We start from the raw sequence: 18,948 nt of genomic DNA on the forward strand, positions 1-18,948 counted from the left end.
CACATGAGCATACTGTTTTCCAGACACTTTACTTGGGATATTTCACATAATTGTTTTATCTAAAAAGCCAAATTGTCTTTAAATAATCAGCTCGGGCACTCTTTGATATATCCTAAATTTATCAGCTTCACTGTAAGGATGCATTTTGCAGTAGTATGTTCTGTATTTTAATACCAACATTCAGAGAACAATAGAATCCATGATTTCATTGCACTGGAACAGCCAAAATCCTATCAATTATGCAATACAGTAAATGGTGTTCAGAGTGCTGAAGCTACCCAGCGCAGCGTGAGATTCTGTGGCTCCTGATGAGAAACTAATGAATATTTCAATTGGCTTAGATAAATGAGTTCAGTAATATCTGAGCATAAAGCCTGTATTCAAACACAGAAAGTACTTTTTGGGAGGAGTGGAGGAATCTAACAGGAATTTCAGTTAGTCTACCCACTCCTTCCTCCGCTAAACTGGCACTCTTGGAAGCAGTGTAGAATTCCCAGAACTGGGTGTTTATTGCAGCTGGGAGCAGTAGACAAACCAATGACAAAGCCTGAAAGGATGAACTCTCTTTAAATAAATAAAATAGGTATGCTATAGTATCCAAATTCGTCAAATTTCCCCCATTCTATTCTCCTTATCTAGTAACCTGTTTCCCTTCCTATACCGACTGCCATTATCTAAACACCTGATTCTACTGTGCTACTCAAAAACGTATGTAACTCTTCAGAAACTGAATAAGCAACTATTCAAGTCTATGCCATTTTGGGCCATACTCTAGGCACCTGGCTATTTTAGAATTCAGGAATGGTCTTCACCATTACAAGGTTCAGAACAAATTTGACTTGTCTTCCTTACCAAAAAGTAGCCTATAAATCCTACAAATTTATAGAGGGACTGATATTGTGGAGGTTTCTTGCAAATTTCTTTGTGCTATTATCTTAAGTATATGTCACCTCTAGTCTATTCTTCTTTGTTTTCATCTTTCCTTTCCCTACAACATCACAGTGCTTTTAATACCCCATAGTATTTCTATGGCCAATGGCAGCGCTCACTCCAGAAATCCTATAGAAGTATATTCACATTTAACCCTAATTATATTGCCTCCATCCTCTGGAAAACATAAAGCTATTAATACTAGAGCTCACCCTTTAACTGGTGGTGACAAGTGCACTTAGCACCCCATGTGCTTAATTTAAAAGCAAAGACCCGAGTTAACTGGTCTCCCCTCTACAATGCCTGGGAACTAGGTTCTGAAGGTCAACCAATAGCAGGAGAGAGCAGGTAATTACAGATCACAATTGAAAGGGAAAACCACATACAGGACATTTCAGGAGAGCGGGTCTCTTTGTATTAATTTAGATGGAATATATGGGCTAAAGTTGTTAACGTGACCCTGACTGTCCAACATTAAGCACTTTTAAATAAGGTTCGGGTTTCGTCCTGCTTAGTACATGGCAATCACACTATTAAAAATACTTTTAACCTTTCATTAAAGATACAGAAAATAAGGGAAAACAGTTACAGCATTTGAAATGTAAAGCATTAAATAAGACTTTCATTTTAACAACATCCCTTGTTCTCTCTCTCTCTTTAGCTGAAGAGAGTTTTCAGAAAGAAAAAACAGTCTTTTAAATGGTATCAAGGAGGGTAACAACTGTCCTTTGGGGGAAAAGAGACATTAGTTAGCTGAGATGGGCTGGGGCTGTTACTGTTGCTGTTGTTGAAGTCCAATCCCATTTCCTCAGACAACAAACACGCAAAAGGAAAGAGAACAGAACAGCAAAGATAGAAAATGCACCTTCTGTCTCTGGTGTTGACTTTCACTTGCAATCTCACTACTGGAAAAACAGCCATGGCACACGGTCTTATGAGCCACTCTGAGACCTGGCAAACTTGTACAAACATTGGCCTATTTCGGTACTGCTTTTAGTTGCCACTTTCTGGTCACAAGCTTACAGCAGTGTTGCAAAATATACAGTCTTGGCTGGCTAAGTCAGACTCTTATTAAAAAAGAGGCAAAAGGAGACAGGAAAGAAAAGAAATAAGGTGGGGAAGGAAAAGAACACAGGGGGTGGGTGGAGGTGGCAAAGTCACACATCCCAGCTGGTGTTTGGGATTTAGCTGGAGCTGGCAGAGGTAGTGATGTCATCTGGGTAGGTCTCTCTGTCCTAGTCTGGCCAGGACATCTCTCAGGATCAAGATGATGAAGGCCTGGGGTCCCACAATATGGTGGGGGTGGCAGCCATGATGGTGAAGCTCGCTCCAATGGCCAATTTTTCTCCTTAAAGTCTCTTTCTCTCCAAAAATGGAGTGGTGGGTACAATAGCCCGTCGCCTCATTATTTTGTCCACACAATTGCGCCTAAATTTCCAACACACCAATTCTTGTTCCCTGATCTCTGATTCCACACTTTTCTTATTTAGCAAGCATTATTTTAATACAGTCCTTGAGTTGTATCAGTATGCCTTTTTGTTTCCACTAATTCTGTCTTGCATTGGCAACTTTTCCTATCAACATTTGTAGTTATAGGTTATTGTGATACTTTATGAACTTCTACTCAGTTTTCACAGTTGAGATCACAATTAGGGTAAATTTGTAGGTACAAGTATCGCAAAAGGCCCCACTATCAAGCACTCACCAAGGACTGAGAAAAAAGACACCTAAAGAAGGGTGGCTGGTAAACTGATATCCTGTGAGAGTGAAAGTAAAAACATCAGCAGTAGGTAAGTTGGGAGCTGATTAACTGGAAGTAAAAGCACTAGTTAGAAGGTTAGGGAGTTGAGGAAATATGCGAGGGTTGGGGATCAACCACAAGTGCATGGAGAATGGGAGGAAAAGCAACAATGGGAAGATGAGCTGGGATCTGTGTCTCCTTCTGACCTGTGAAAGAAACCCATGCAGAAAAAGCGCTAGAGGCAGAAAAAACAGATAAGACAGACACTAACATTGATGGAAATCTCTTACCTTGGTGAGTTTTTCAATCTGTTTCTCTAACTCTTCAACACTTGCTGCCTGGTCCCCATCATCCTACACCCAATAAATACATGATAGTTTATTTCAGGATAATGTAATGCCACTACATCCTACTAATGCTACAGTACAAGAGCTTCATGTAACAAATATGTCATGTCGAATCTGTGGGACAAATTCTTCCCTAAGACATGGATGCATGGGGGAGGGAGTTGTGTGCAGACGTTGGAACTATTTGTTTGTGGAACATATGTGACTATGCCAAATATATCTTTACTTTTACAAAAGTATTATAAATCTTCCTTCCCCAGATGTATATGTATGGGGAGAGTGGGTGGACAGTCGATTTTGTTAACACTTTGTCCTTTTACAGGAAAAAAATAATTCACCTTGCAAGTACACACTTAAAACTATAATTTAGTTTATTAGGTTTCATAAAGTTGTGTGTTCTTTTACATTCATTTTTGAGTGTTTTTCTCACATTAAATAATGGAATAATGTCAGAATCTGATCAATCTTTGGAGAGAGAGAATTTGGAGTCTTCTTTCAATATTCACAAGAAAATGCAAAGCCACTTTAAATGACAAAAATGTGTATGGGAAATACAAGTACTGCTATTATTGATTTTTAAAGAGATACTTCTATCATTGAAAACTGTAAGCTTTAAATTCTCCTTGATGAAATTACAGCTAGAAATAAGGATATTTCCATAAGAATTTTAATTCAATTCAATGAGCCCTTGGCGAACTATAGTACGGTTCCAAGAGAGTTCTATAACTTTCCTGGGAAGTCTCAATTACCCCTCACCCTGAGGCAGAAGATAGTAGCCTCCCCTATGTGATTCTTTGTGCAAACAGCTGAAATTATACCTCATATACTTTAAAGGTGAACTGAAAAGCAAAAATGAAACTGGAGTTAAACCCAGAAATGTGTTAAATTCCAACAATAACCATGATGGGGTGGTATGAGGAAGGGAGGCATTCCACACAGAAATAAGATTTCATTAACCTTTACAAAATCGTTCTAACCTTTTGTGAAATTCTTTTTGTACTTCTTGGCTCACAAATGCAGCATTGTGAAACATCACAGATAACGTGGGTTGCAATGGGACTTTCTGGGATATCTTAAGTGAACCAGAAAGCACCAAGACTTTTTCACACAGTTAAAAATAATTAGAAAAGGTTAGTTAAAGGTGTTGAATGTCCCCCACTCCTGGTACCCAGCCTGGTCACTATGGTATTTAGGGAAAACTCTCAAATTTCATTTTTGCATTTAATGACATCAGAAGTCTGTAAATTTGATTGATATGGCTGTGAGTTAAAGAAGATACACAGGTCCATGGAGTCTTCCAATCTTCACAGATAAGACTTTATGACGTAAGTCTTCCTGCTTAAACATTATTGTCTACTGTCCTTTTTTTGCACGCTATCCGTATTTTGTATTTTGAAGGGGATTGCATTTCTAAAGGTTCACTCTTTTTGCTTACATGACCATTCACACACAAAGATTTTCTGGCAGTATCTCCTATATTCACTCACAAGGACAGAAAGACAGCAGGAAGGGATTACTGTAATTCCATACAGAATCCAGAATGGTGGCCAGAAGGAGAGTTCCAACAGCTGATGTTTAGTTTTTAATCAAAGGTATCTGTATGGATTTGAGTGTAACCACTAGTTTGCATATCAAGCACTGTGAAAACATTAATCATTCTCACAACACAACTGTGAGGTACTGTAGGTAAAGAAATATGACTACCTTATTTTACAGATTGGTAAAATGACAGAAAGAAAGGTGATGTGACTTGCTGGAGGCCATATAGCAAACTAGAGCAAAAGACAGGATTCAAATTTAGCATTTTTGTGCTCCTTTCCCAGGCTTCTTCCACCAGACCACACTGGATTTGATGTTGCTTGAGATTCTGTGGAATTTCTATAAAAAGCTGTTTGACTATAACAAAGGCAGTTCAGTTTAACAAGCTAATAAATATTCGTAATGACCCGCCTTGTGTCTTATAAGGATGTTGGGTTTTAAAATATAGGAGCTGGTGATCAAGTACTGTGGAACTGCAAAAGACCATTCCTCTCACCCTCATCAACCTGGAGAAGTTGTAAAGACTTAAAGGTCATATTTGCCAACAAATTCAATTATCCTTTAACTTTAAAAACACACCCACACACATACACGGTTTCAGGTTAAGCTCACAAACAACCCTTCCCTTCTTTCAGCTTGTAGTCACACCTGATACCTCAGTTTCATAGTGGATATTATTTATTATAATTTCTCTCTGTACCAATGACTAAACTGAAGCTATCCTGATAATTAACACATCCCCTTCTCCACTTCCGGAAAGCTACTTTCATGCTTATTTGCTAGAAAATATTTGGCTCCCTGGATCTGATTTAGTCTTTTCCTCTTTGAAGAGTCTACGTCAGATGGTAGGAAGGCAGTCCTACCTCAGAGAAATGAAAATCAAGATTAAGCCAAAACAAGCAAACAAAAAATAAACAAAAGACACCTGGCTAAAGAATAAAGAAAAGAATAGTCTACCAAAGAACTTAAAATACCAAACACTTAAAAATAAATCTAACACATACTCTCACTTATGATTTTTTCCTTTTTATAAGATTTTCGACAAATGTTGTCTTCAAATCTATCATATAAAGGAGTGGAAAGAAAATTCCATTTTTTTACATTTAAAAAAAAAGTTATCATTTGTTAAATTAATATTCCCTACCTCATCTTCACAAACTTCTGCCTTCTTTCCCTTTTTGTCATCTTTGTCCTCTTCGTCCTCATCATCCTCATCTGCTTGATCATCACTATCATCGTCGTCATCATCATCATAATCACTGTCTCCTCCCTTCCGTCTCCGTTTGCGGCCTGGAGTGGATGTACCCAATGAATGCTGTTCTTCTCCTATATCACCACCCACTGTAGTGTCTCTCTTGCCAGTTTTCTTGGCATGAATGATTCTAAGCCTTTAAACACATGATATGCAAGTGGTATTATTGACTGTAGTTGTAGCATACACATACTCTACTCTGTACTTCATTCCAAGGTGCATCACTCATTTTAAACTCAAATTTACTTCTGTCCTACTACAACCTTCTGCTATCTCACTATTTGTTACCAGAGACTGACATTAAGAAATTCACATTGTAGAACACTTCATACAGAATTCTGACCCATAAAAATGTATTCAGTTCTGCACTGGATTTCCTCCCTTCAGGGTAATTTCTACTGAGTAACACTAAACTCCTGTATAAAAGGCATGCAGGACCAGAGGAATTTTAAATAGCCGGCCCTGTAAGCTAGAGAGAAGAGCCCATTTCAATCTTCCTCCTCTATTAATTTTTCCCTTTTTCTTTTGCACTGCACCTGCTGAAATCTGCATTTTACCCACCCATTTTAAAAGGCCACTATTAAACTTGTGTGTCTGGGAAAGCTGAGAACTGATGATAGTAAAACAAAGAACATAATTTTGCTGAAGTGATCTTAGCGCTAGCAAGGTGATAGTAAACTTGACCCTTGATCCTGTATTTTTTTAAAAAATAGAACTTTCTTAGGTGTATTTAGTCTATTTTACATAATGTTTCTATTAGTCTTTATGCTTTGGCTGGTCTTTTCACATTCTGGACACAACACTCTCTCTAAGAAATCGTAACCAGCTAAAGTAACTCAAAGGTTAACAGATGTGTTAATTTTAAGAAACAAAAGAGAAACTTACATACCAGTATTTATGATTGTTGTAGACTTTCCTCTTCTACAAAATCCTACAAAAAAGGATTCCATAGAGCAAATGTTATAGTTCTACCTACCAGGAAGCTAGCAGGCAAACACACTGAATCATAGAATATATATATAACCAGGCTCAAATAGTCATTTAAAGAGAAGGCCAAAAACATAACTGATCTAGAGTAGATATAAAAAAGTGTGTAGAAAAGGCAAATGTTTTGTAAGAGAAGAGGGGCGGGAAGGAGGATGGGAAAAGTGAAAGGATTACGACAAACACAATTACCAGCAAGTAATTTTTCCTTGTCGTACTTCCCCACTTCTCCCATCCTACGAAACAACATTCCATACAGCAAGTGGCTATAATGAGAAGTGTGAAAGTAGGTGGCTTCTCAAACAGCAGCCTAGAGAGAGAACACTGACAAAAATGTCAGCTCTCTAGAATGCTGATATATCTAGCCAGTAATGAAGGTCAAAGACTGAAGTGAGGAGTGGGCAGTATTCCTACACAGAATAGATCATTATCATTGCCTCAGTTCTCACTGCTCAAGAGATAATAGTGTCTTTAGAAGACTAAGGCTATGTCTACACAACAATTTATGTTGGCATAACTTATGTAGCACAGAATAGTGAATAAGTTACATGACATAAGCACCAGTATGGACAGCGCTATGTTGTCTGAAGAGCTTCTCACACTGACATAGCTACTGCCACTTGCGGGGGCTGGAGTAGTAAAGCCAACGGGAGAGCTCTCTCCCGTCGGCTTAGAGCGGCTACACTAGAGAGCTTACAGCAGTGCAGCTGCATTGCTATAAGCTCTAGTGTAGCCATGCCCTGACAGTGAGAAATTACCTACCTTCTGATAGGACATATTTAAAAATATCTTTAATCCACTTGAAGATTTAGAAGATGTAGAAGATCTTAGACCCTTCTTTTGCTCATGGAAACAGATGTTTAGACTTTCTAATATACTTTGGGTAAGATTTTCAAAAGTACTTACGTGACAAGTACCTAAGTCCCATTTTCAAAAGTGACATTTTCAAAAGGCTCCTAAGCCTCACTGAACATCAGTGCCTAAGTCACTTTTGAAAATGGGACTTAACAGCCTAAGTCACTTAAGCACTTTAGAAAATTTTATCCTTTTTCTAAGAGAAGTAAAATTTTCCAGCCTTCACCACCAGTCTGGAAAGTTTTCTATGCACAAGAGTTAACATATCAGGCAAAAGCATAGGTGAATGAAAAGGCTGACTAACATAAAATTCAAAACTTTGGGCATAAAAATCCAGAGATAACCTGAAGGACAACTTTGTCCAGAAACATCAGCAGATAAAGTAGTTCAATAACCAGTGAACGCAATTCTCAAATGCACCTAAAAGAGAAGAGGGCATGTAAAAAGACCACTTCAGTGGAAAGCAAATGAACAGATACAACTCTGAAGGACACAAACCGAGGTTTGCATAACACAGAAAATGAAAAGTAGAAAAATGAATCAAAGAAGGCACCACAGACAGCAAAAGGCAGCATTCTGCACTCTAAGGCCCTGGTGAACCCTGGTAAAATGCAGTCACTATGTTGTAAGGAGCAAGTGACCAATGAGAACTCTTCCGGAGAGCACAACTTAACAAAAATGCTCCAAATAGGACAGGAGGTGGAACATTTCCTGATTGTGTCTGGCCACTTAGCCCAATCAGGGGAGAAAGCCCTGTCTCAGAAAGCTGTCCCTTTAATCCTCTTCACTTCCAGGCACATACAGAAGGTGGTGTTTGAAGGGAATGACCTCCTGCATAATCTGACCTCAGCACGGATCTAATGAAAGGTCTTATTAGGGCTGGAAACGAAAGATATGGGGCCAGCAAGGTACCAACCTACCTATATTAAGAAAATGACATGAATCCAATCTGAGCAGATCTTTGCAACATTCCTGGAACCAGGCAAGGGAAAAGAATGGATATCCGTGGCCTAACTTTTCAAACAGGCCTTAAATTCTGGATGTCCACCCTGAGATACCTCAAGGTTTTTAGAAGTACTGAACGCACATGCCCTCTAAAAGATGCTTCAAGTTGGGCACCTGAAAATGGAGACACCTAAAATCACTAGTCAGTTTTGAAAATGTTGGCCTACCCTCAGTCCCAAAAGAACACAACAATGTGCTTGATCTGTGGTTATGGTTTACAACTGAGGTGGCTCCTCTGTGAGAAGGGAAACTAATCTACTGTGGGTGTCCCACAGCAACACCAAATCTGAAGGATTTGATTGAGACCCCTGCCTGAGGTACTTCAGTGTTCTGCCCAGAAGGATGAACTCATTGGTTCTGCAGGCAGCCGCATGCTCTTTGTCTCACTTTGCCCACTGATATAAGTGACAGTTTGATGGAGGGAGAGAGATAAGAACGAGGAGTCCCTGAGGAGATAAAGACGGCTAAGATTTCTTGGCTACATCAGAGCTTCAGCAGCATTGTTTCAACTACATACCCACAGGAGAGGACTGGCCTGCTGGGATCCAGATGAGATGGGAGAATGATTGGGCTTGCCCCAAGAGATAAAGCCATTATACCTATGTAGTTTGGGAACCTGCAGTATTAGCAGAGGTCCACAGCTACATTTTTTTTCCATAAATTTTTTTTTTTTAAATGGTCAGTATTTTTCCTCTACCTCCCTCTTGTCCTTCTTCTTTACTTCTTCTTTCTTCCTTCTGAGACACATTAAAGGGAAAAAAGGGAGAAATAGGATTAGAAACATAAAGTACCTGAAAGCAAAGGACCGAGAAATGATTCAATGCTTCCTGCATAGCAGGCAAAGATGACAAAGGGAACGGGAGTGGAGCCTGGCTTTGTACACCTCATGTGATTCACAGTTTCTTTGCCTTCTAGCCTCCTGGTAGACGGAGCTATTATGCTTGCTGTATGGAATTTTGTTTTGTACGATGGGAGAATAGGGGACATAAAGTGATTACCCTTGAAAATTTGCCAATTTTGCCTGAGGTAAATAGATGAGATTACCTCAGTATTTGCATTATTCCCAAAACTTACTATAGGAACACTGAGGATGTACTGCAAATAGTGAGGTAGCATTATTTAGTTATCAAAGTAACTGGCAAGTTTTTAAGGGTGTCCATTGTAACAACAATCAAGTCCTTTATAAACATATTTAAAATGAAAATTGAGAAGGTGGCAGGTCCAATCAGTTTCTTAACGTCAATAACAAATTGACAGCTAAAGTAACCTTTGAATAAGAAATGGTTTACCTCTTTCAAAGAATGCAAAATGGAATTGATTTTCTTTCAATTTTGAGGCATAGTAACCCACTGAATCTCACGCATCTTTAAACGATTGTAAAATACTGGCCTATGGACAAGTTAAATTAATATCCTTTCTTAATAAAGTATTGCAGTTACTTTTTTTTTTTTTTTAAACACAACTTAGCTGATTTTTGTCTTTGGAACAAATCTTTATAGTAGAAATTTAAACAAACACACAAAAGAAATATTTAAGGAAATATAACTTACTTCCGCAATTTGCCTTCAACCATCCATTTATCTCTTCTTAAATTTGACATATAATCAATGTTCTTATCAATTTCACTGTCAAATACAAAAAACCCAAAGGTTTTAGGTAGTTGATAAAATATCACCAAGCAAGAATATGCATATATCTGAGATACACACACACACACACACACACACACACACAATATATATTACATATATAAAAATTACATAAAAAAATACTTCATTAAAAGAACAGGAAGATTGCAAAGGCAAGCATTCAAAAGTTAGGAAATACCAGAATTCAGGTTGCAAGTGCAACTTGGACTGCGTACACAGTGGATATTCTTTTAAAAACTTTGAGCAAAATCTCTGCAGCTGTTTTTGAGTTTGGAGAAGGAGTTGGTTTTAAAGAAATGAGAGAATAAGTAGTTATTCAATATTTCTTTTTATAATACTCAGTAGCCTCAGGCCTTATTTGCCACAGACTATTCAAACCCAGTACCAAACACAAAGTTATTAACATCCTCTGGGCATTTCTATAGTGCTCTAACCATGGTGTCTAAGTGCTTCACAGATATTAATGAATTTATCTTCAAAACAATCTTCAGAGAATAGGTAGTATTATCCCCATTTTACAGATGGGACACAAACACGGAGACATTAAGGCCAAAATTGTCAAAAGTGTCCACTAATTTTGGATACCCAACCTGAGAAACCTAGGCCCTAATTTTCCAGAATAATTAGCATTTTTATAGAGCATTATATGTTGAAAGCACAGCTCCAATCACTTTTAATTGCAGTCGTGAGCAATCAGCACCTTGAACTCTGGCTCTAGGTGTCTCATGTTGGACACCCAGAAAATTAGGAATAAAGTTAAGTAACCCGCTTTTAGCAACTGATGTCCTTTGAGATGTGTAGTCCATATATATATATATATATTTATTTTCCAAGGTTGGTGAGTGCATGTTCAGTGTGCACATGCTGGAGAATTTTCTAGTCAGCAGTTCCCACTGAGGCAGCACAAGCATCATTTCACGAAGGTATAAAGGGAGAAGCCACCTCACCCTACTTCAGTTGCTTCACTACTGAGAGAGCCTGTGACGTCAGGACTCTGAAGTAGCAGGCATGGCAGGTGGGTAGTGGAATATGTATACAGACTACACCGGTCTCAAAGAACATTAGTTACTGTAAAGGTAAGTAACCTCTTTTTCTTCTTTGAATGTTAGTCCATATAGATATTCCACAATTGATGACACCCAGGCAATAGGCCTCCCTGTAGGCTAGTCTCTGGGTGTACAAACGGCAACACAGATCTTCCTTGTGTATTCCGAAAGGATATAAAAGGCAGAGCCACCATGTCTCAGTTCTTTCTCTACAACCTGTAGCGCATGTCAGAGCAACTCTCTTCAGATTTACCTCCACGTTGGCTTCTGGTTAGTTAGTGTTAAGAATGTAGTCAGATAGGTGCAGACACATGCCACAGAGGCACCTTTCCCTATGTTTGCTGGCAGTACCAGCCTCCATGGCAAGTCCCCGGGCTTAAAAACTGCCCATCCTGCAAAGCAGTTATGTCTGTGGATGACAGATACAAAAGGTGTCTGTTTTGCCTCAGTCAGGGGCACACCCAGGAGCTCTATGAATTCTGCAGGTCCTTCTCCAAGTGGACCCAGCAGTCGAGGGAACCACTCCTAAGGGCTTTTCTCATGGAGCAGGCAACTAGGTGGGACCAGATTCCAGGCATCTAAGCTCAAGGGGGACTGAATGTAGTTGAAATCAGCCCCAGCATAAGCTTCAAAACCACCTGAAGCCTTCTCATCTAAAAGGCATACAGATAGGTCAGATCTGGACTGCAAACCTTGAAAAGAGAAGAGGCAAAGGTGGTCCTCCCTTGATCTGGCTTCAAGGCAGCATAAAAACTACCAGGCTGTCGGATGCTGAGGGTGCCTCAAAACTTAGGACTAGTCTACACTAGAAGCGCTACAGCATGCAGCTGCACCACTGTAGTGAGTGTGGTAAAGACGTAAGCCATCGGGAGAGAGCTCTCCCATCAGCATAACACCTTCGCAAGAGGAGGTAGCTATGTTGGCAGAAGAAATTTTGCCGCCAATATAGTGCTTTTTACCCTGGTGCTTAGGTTGGTGTAACTTACACCGCTAAGGTGTGTGGATTATTCGCATCCCTGAGCAACATAAGTTATACTGAAGTAAGTGTTAGTGTAGACGAGCCCTATTATAAAAAATTCCCTGAGTACTGGTGCCAAATGGACCTAACTGCGATAGAGGCACCTTCCACCCCCACAACGATGGCGCTGCATTAGTCATCTTGGTATTGAGGCAGTTGGAACGGTCTCTTCTCTCTCCCCAGTGGGGATTGTTGACTAGAAAATTCTCTGATGTGTGCAAGTTGGTGAGTGCGCTTCCCACTGTGGAATATGTACACGGACTGGCATTCGAAGAACACCACACAATTACTGGCCATTTGTGAACATTTTGATTTAAGTGACTTGCCCAGCATCACATGTGAACACTGTGGCAGAAGCAGGAATATAGTACACTTTTCCAGGGCAGCATTCAACTTCCTTAATCCTGGGACTGTCCTTCCTCTTCCTGCAACCCCCTGCCTCATACACACCTTCCAATTTCTGCAACGAAGAAATCCTACAAACAGCCTCATTCTGAATTATTATAGTGGTAAGCAGCCAAGCTACCTCCGCTGATGATCTTATTAATCTAACTGCTACATAAAGGAAGGGATAGGCAAGTATTTGGATAAAAAAACCAGGGTGCCGCATAAAGGTTAGCTGTTCAACCCTTTTTGAGTTATTTCCAAAAGGAGCTGGGGACATTTCTTTAAAATCAGCTCCCTCTCATAACTCAAAGTCTTGAGAAGAACATTCCCTCTGGGCATAAACCAAGTATGGAAAATTTAAAATTTCCCAAGGTATTTCTTTTGAAAAGTTGTGAGTATATGAAAATAGGGAGTTATAACAGAAATCAGCTCTCACCCTTAGCTACAACAGGGACTAATAGAACTCTACTATAACAAAATATGATGTACACATTATGCATTATATGGTGTATTTGTACAGCATGGATAAAGGTTTAGAAAATCTTACCTCACTACACTTTTGCTGCATGCTAACTCATTAATAAGGAAAGCAAGTACCGATGCTTTCTGAGCTGGAGTATGTGCCTGGAAAGCTTTGGTCTTTAGACTTTCTGTAAGCTCAGTTTGCCCACAATGAGCTTCCATAAAAATCTGTAGAATCTCAGAAACATTGTCACGGTTGACACCAACATTCAACAAATGTTCCCCAAGAGTTGTTTTGGCCTAAAAAATAAGTTTTTCAGTCAATCACATAAGAACAATAAAATACCATAACAGACCCAATAATACATTATGGTTAAAAATAACACTTTTTTGTTTGTGTTTGTTTGTTTTGGGAGTCCAATCCCAAACTTAAAGTTGAGTCCAGACAGCACAGTGCAACAAAATGCATGCATCCATTGTATGTTTAAAAAAACTGAAATAACACTAATGTACATTAAATAGGTTAAGTAAAAGCAGACCAACATGCCAAGTGGTATTTGTCAGAAAATGATAGATACTGACTAGCACAATTCAGAATATTTAGAAAGGGCTTCAGTAAAAGGTTACAGTCCAAGCAAAAAAATAAATAAATAAAAATAAAAAGGCAGAGAATCATGGTGTCAATCAGCGTTTTGACAATGGTGTTAGAGGGGAAGGAGCAGATTTTGAAGGAAGAAGCAACAAGATTTGCCGAGAACCTGCAGGTGAGGGTAGAAGGAACAGGAGGAATCAAAGACGTGCCCATAGAGGTGATGGTAGATCATGGGAGAAGGTGTATATGGGGGAGAGGGAGAATGTAAGGATCAAAGACAGATCTCTGGGGAACACTCACAAAGGGTGAGAGTGAGGAGGAAGAAGAGTCACTGAAGGTAACACAGAAAGAGTAGTCAGCAAGATAGGAGAACCACCAGGAAAGTATAGTTATTGGAGTCCAAGGAAGAGAGAGTATCAAGGAAAAGTGGGTGATTTTAATGGTTACTATTAATAATTTATTTACTTATATTATTTGTTTACCACTGTGAGGTGTTTAGGACTTTTTCCTTTTTACCTTGTATCCTGTGATTAGTCCTGGATCACAAACAGCAGCTGAGAGGAGCCTTACAAGTAAGTCTTGTACTTCTCCCATGCTGTCCCCTAGGTTTAACAAGCCCTCCTGAAGAACACTTAGATTAGGGACATCCATATTCACATCAAAGCCAAGAACTTTACCAAAGTTGCGCAAGAACTGCACCACCATGAGACAGTCTGAAAATGTGTTTCCAGAGAGAACAAGGCCTGGAATGCGAGGCAACTCTGGCAAAGGCTAAAAATCAAAGAGAAAAACAATGAGAGATTCAGTAGGATCTTCCAAGATCACTATAACTTGCAAGACTTGATGTTAATAATAAGCTACAAAAGGTTGGGGTCTGAAGGGTGAAATAATTCCACTATTTTCACAGGTTATTTACTACTGACACGTTGGGCTAGATGTGGCACTCAGACTCTACTCTGAACTATAAGGCACTATAAAGGTGTGTGTGCGCGCGTGTGGGGGGAATCTTATAAAATGAGAAAGTAGCTTTCTGTACGCAGTGTTGGTGTCACTGTGTCAGTCCCATGATATTACAGAGAGAAGATTGGTGAGGTAATATCTTTTGTTGGACCAACTCTTGTTGGTGTAAGCTCTAAAGCGTCTCTCTCTTACCAACAGAAGTTGGTCCAACAAAAGATATTACCTTACCCATCATGTCTCTCCAAAGTAGCTCTCGGGTAGACAGAGCTGACAAAGACAGGTCCTGAGGGAACCACAGGAACACTCAAGCTCAGGAGAAGGATTACATTGGGGAAAGGAGTCCCAGGAGAAGCCACGCCTACGGAGAAGGCTCCAGCTGGGGTTCATGTAGTGAGAGAGACTTTTACAGTAATAATCATGAAGGTTATTTTAATATTTTAAAGTAGGGAAGCATGTGAATTTTTGGCGTCCTCAAAAGTAGGTCAGCCTCAAAAGTAATTTCATTAGATAACTAAAACAATATCGCCTCAGTATTTGTAGTATCCTTTAGTTAATGCTTACATTAAGTATATAGATAATACTGCAAATACAGTTATCTAAGGCAAAATTGGAATGTTTTTAGGGGCAGCTGCAGTAAGAAGAATTAATTATTGACACAATGGCAAGAGACAGAGACAAGAGAAACAGGATTAAAAAGGGGCAAGAAAATAAGTAAATTTACATTATTATGATTACCTTCTGGTCTGCTAAGCACATATCTTCATTAGGCTTCTTTAGCTCCTTAGCCATTTCTAATTCCAATCTTCGCTGTTCCAGTTTACGCTCTTTATTTAATCTTTTTTCATCTCGTTTCTCTTGCTTTAACCGCTCTTTCTCCTTAAATAGAATAGAATGGAAAGAAAATTAAACCCATGCATTATACTTACAATGGAACAATTTAAGAATTTGAAAAGCACTAGTTACGTAATCTTAATAATCACCACAGCAATTAAAGCATTTGGATTAAAAGGCGGCAAGGGGAGAAGCTGCCCTCCCCAGCACTGTAAATAGAGTTAAATCATGCTGTCCGTGAGCAGATCCGAGATCTGTGGCAGAAATAATTTCTTATATTGCTTTCCATGTGCCAGCAATGGACATTTAATGGAGATGGCCATGCTTCAAATCGGTCTCTAAAGTAGACAGCAGTGCACTCTTTCCAAAAGAGTGGGGATGGCTTAGCCAAAATGGAGTCATTCTGCCTCAGCACATCAGAAAAAAGATTCTTCAGGAGCAAAAGCTTCTTCTGAGTACTAATGACTGATAGCCTCACATTTGGAGCAATTGCCTATCAAGTCAGAAGGATGGGCATATATATCCTAACACACATCTGCAAAGAAAGGGTCACTGCAGACTGCAGCAGTTCACAACACCATGCCATTATTAAATCTTCCCTGAAGATGTATAGTTGCCAACAACCCCACAGCAGGGGAAACTGTATGACAAGATATAAATCGACACCGTGCAGCCACTCAGTAATAGCCCTTTTTTTTTTAATGAACAGAAACATCATGGTTCTCCTGTAGTTTTTTACTATCCAAATCACACAGCAAAATGTGCATACTGTGTCAGAAGGGCAATGACAATTAAACCCCCTTATTGTTGCCTGCTACCCAAAATAGTGATTTCCTAACACTGTTGATGGCATAGGTAGCCATTTCCTTACACGGAATGCTTTCTCCAGGTATCTTGCCTTTGGAGAATTTAGGAAAATCCTAACACCAGTCAAGCTCAGCTATGTCTATCATTTATAGCCATTCAAAAAAGTGTAGACGGAATGGTGATGGGCTGCATGTAGAAAGTGGGGACACCTATTCCATGCAGAACTATACCATGTGGAAGTCTGGGTAGTTATAGTACAGGCAGTTAATATAAAAATAAATATGAATGTGTATGTCTACGGAACACATTTTAAACCACCGACTTTACTTTTTTTTAAAATCACACTTAATGTATACATTTTATAAAGAGAAATAGGTTAGTGTGTGCAACTTTACTGCTATAAAATTATTTTTGTGTGTTCAACGCACACAGCTTTGGGGCTTGCATCACTAAGCAGTGAAGCCTGCAAAAATCTCACCACTGCACATTCAGCCATATGTTATTCTATATGCATAAACATAGCAACAGCCAATGAAAAGGTCAGCTATCTTTCTCTCTCTTGCTCCTCAAACACTTTCTACATTTATGTCACCTTTTATTGTATTAATTACATTTAATCAGGCATCTGGTATAACTGATGCTGAATTTGGAGCACTCCTAGTTTCAGGACTGGCTCTAGGGGTTCTGTTCCCCCGGCAAAGTGGTAACCTCCGTCCTGCCAGCCTACACTCATCCACACAAACACTGAATATTTTGCTGCGCTTGGTAATGCCTGTTTTGTCTGCATGTTTATTCCATACACCTCTGCACAACAAATATGGAATTTAAAATAATGAAAAAAAATGTACATGGACTTTGCAATCATTCTCTAACATCAAAACCAACTCTTCTGCATCATACAAGGGCAAGTCTATAAATCCTCAAGAACCTAATGCCATGAGGGTTAAGATAGCACAGTGCGTATAGCATCAGCCTTTCCCTTGTCGTGACCAAAGGCCAGACAATGGAACTAAACTGATTCACACCAGCTGCGGAACTCTTCCCATGAGTCAAAATAATTTGGTGGTTTTAGCCTAATCTCCTTTGTCTGTATTACAAAATCACTTCAAAATTTTGCATAACTGTCTTTTGATGAAAGGAGGACCTAGGATTGGAATAAGAGACATGCTGAAGGGCAGGATTGAGGTGCCTTCGCAGAGCTGCATGGAGTAGTCTCCAAACTGTCTGTCTTCAGTCCAAGGATTACTGACGGGACTACTGAGAAGTGATTCAGATAATCTAGGTATTGTATAAGGCATACAATACTGGAGTGCTATTTACATAACGTCCAAACAGTGGAAAAAAAGACATACATTTCCTTTGTGTGGGGGACAAAGCAGCGAAGAGCAGAGCTCAATGACGACCTCTTATGCTTGTCATGTATGTACTTGTGGATTGTGGTAAACCCAGGGCACAGGGAGCATCTACTGGCTCATAATCTCACCTGGAGAGACAAAGTAGCCACATCCAGAACTCCCTACATAGCCTGTATTAGCTGCTGCAGCCTGGCCATATCAGCACCCTGACCAGTTGAAGATTCCATCCCTCAGCCCTGTGACTCTTCACAGGACACACACTTTTACTTATGCTTTGCTCCATTCACCAGAACGCGGCTCAGTGTCTAGAAAGTCAAAATACATTAAAGCTACATACAAAAATCCATGCCCTTACCGCTATTAAATAATGGAAAATGCTCTCAGAGCAAAGCATATCTGGGAATTAATGACTGGTTCTGGTTAAATGCCCCTCTGCTTCATCTTGGGCCTCCAGTACCCCAAAACTGGTTGGTATTTCCTAGAAAATATCCTATACCTTGGCTATTATTATTTACATATTTTTGACAATTAGCAAAATGCTATGGACAGTTACGAAAGGCATGGGAAGGGTAAATAGATTTATTTTAAATAACACTTTCTGTACAGTTATGATCACAAGGGCAATGTTATAAAAATGGTACATTGTTACTCAACAGATCTGCTCCCTGGGTGTAAATTAAGAGTAGTCAGTTTATTTTATTGACTAAAATAAACACTTATTACCCTTTACTTTTGCTAGTAACATTAGCGCAGAACTAAATATAACTGTAGGAGAGTGAGCAAAATTCTTCTACTGCTCCTCCTCCTCCAGAAGACTTAAGTGAGTTTCACATGGAGAATCTTTATTATTGGTGATAATGCATATAATTGAAAGAATACAGCTCGACCCTCAGTTCTTAGGCTGAATCTGCAGGGCTGGCAGATAGAATAGCTTTTTTAAAATTCTTGTAAATGCAGCAAATTTGACACCCAAACCATTGAGACACACATAGAACTCATGATCCCATTTGTTAAGTCACATTTCAGAGAACAGTACACTTAAATAATTTTGCATGAAAATCGCTATTTAAATAGACAGATAAATCCCTCTTGCTTTGAACTGAATCACAAAAATACAAAACCAAAACACAGAAAAAAATTCAACTTTTAAGTCCCTGACTTTTTCCAACATTTGCATTAAGTATAGCT

The 18,948-nt window shown here is 39.3% G+C and overlaps 1 protein-coding gene across 11 annotated transcripts in view; it reads right to left on the minus strand.

Annotated features, from left to right (window-relative positions):
- Positions 1-18,948, minus strand: part of BAZ2B (bromodomain adjacent to zinc finger domain 2B) — a 279,323-nt gene that overhangs the window by 44,962 nt on the left and 215,413 nt on the right. For all 11 annotated transcript variants that reach the window (XM_029910477.1, XM_024219234.2, XM_024219214.2 and 8 more), the window contains 6 exons: positions 15,503-15,643; positions 14,324-14,578; positions 13,301-13,515; positions 10,204-10,278; positions 5,702-5,945; positions 2,962-3,024 (listed from right to left, as the gene is read on the minus strand). In XM_029910477.1, the coding sequence (XP_029766337.1) occupies positions 2,962-3,024; positions 5,702-5,945; positions 10,204-10,278; positions 13,301-13,515; positions 14,324-14,578; positions 15,503-15,643 (993 nt within the window). The remainder of the gene's footprint in view (positions 1-2,961; positions 3,025-5,701; positions 5,946-10,203; positions 10,279-13,300; positions 13,516-14,323; positions 14,579-15,502; positions 15,644-18,948) is intronic.

The sequence above is a fragment of the Terrapene carolina genome, unplaced genomic scaffold (genome assembly GCF_002925995.2).
Source record: "Terrapene carolina triunguis isolate 2854851 unplaced genomic scaffold, T_m_triunguis-2.0 Scaffold62, whole genome shotgun sequence".
NCBI lineage: Eukaryota > Metazoa > Chordata > Testudines > Emydidae > Terrapene > Terrapene triunguis.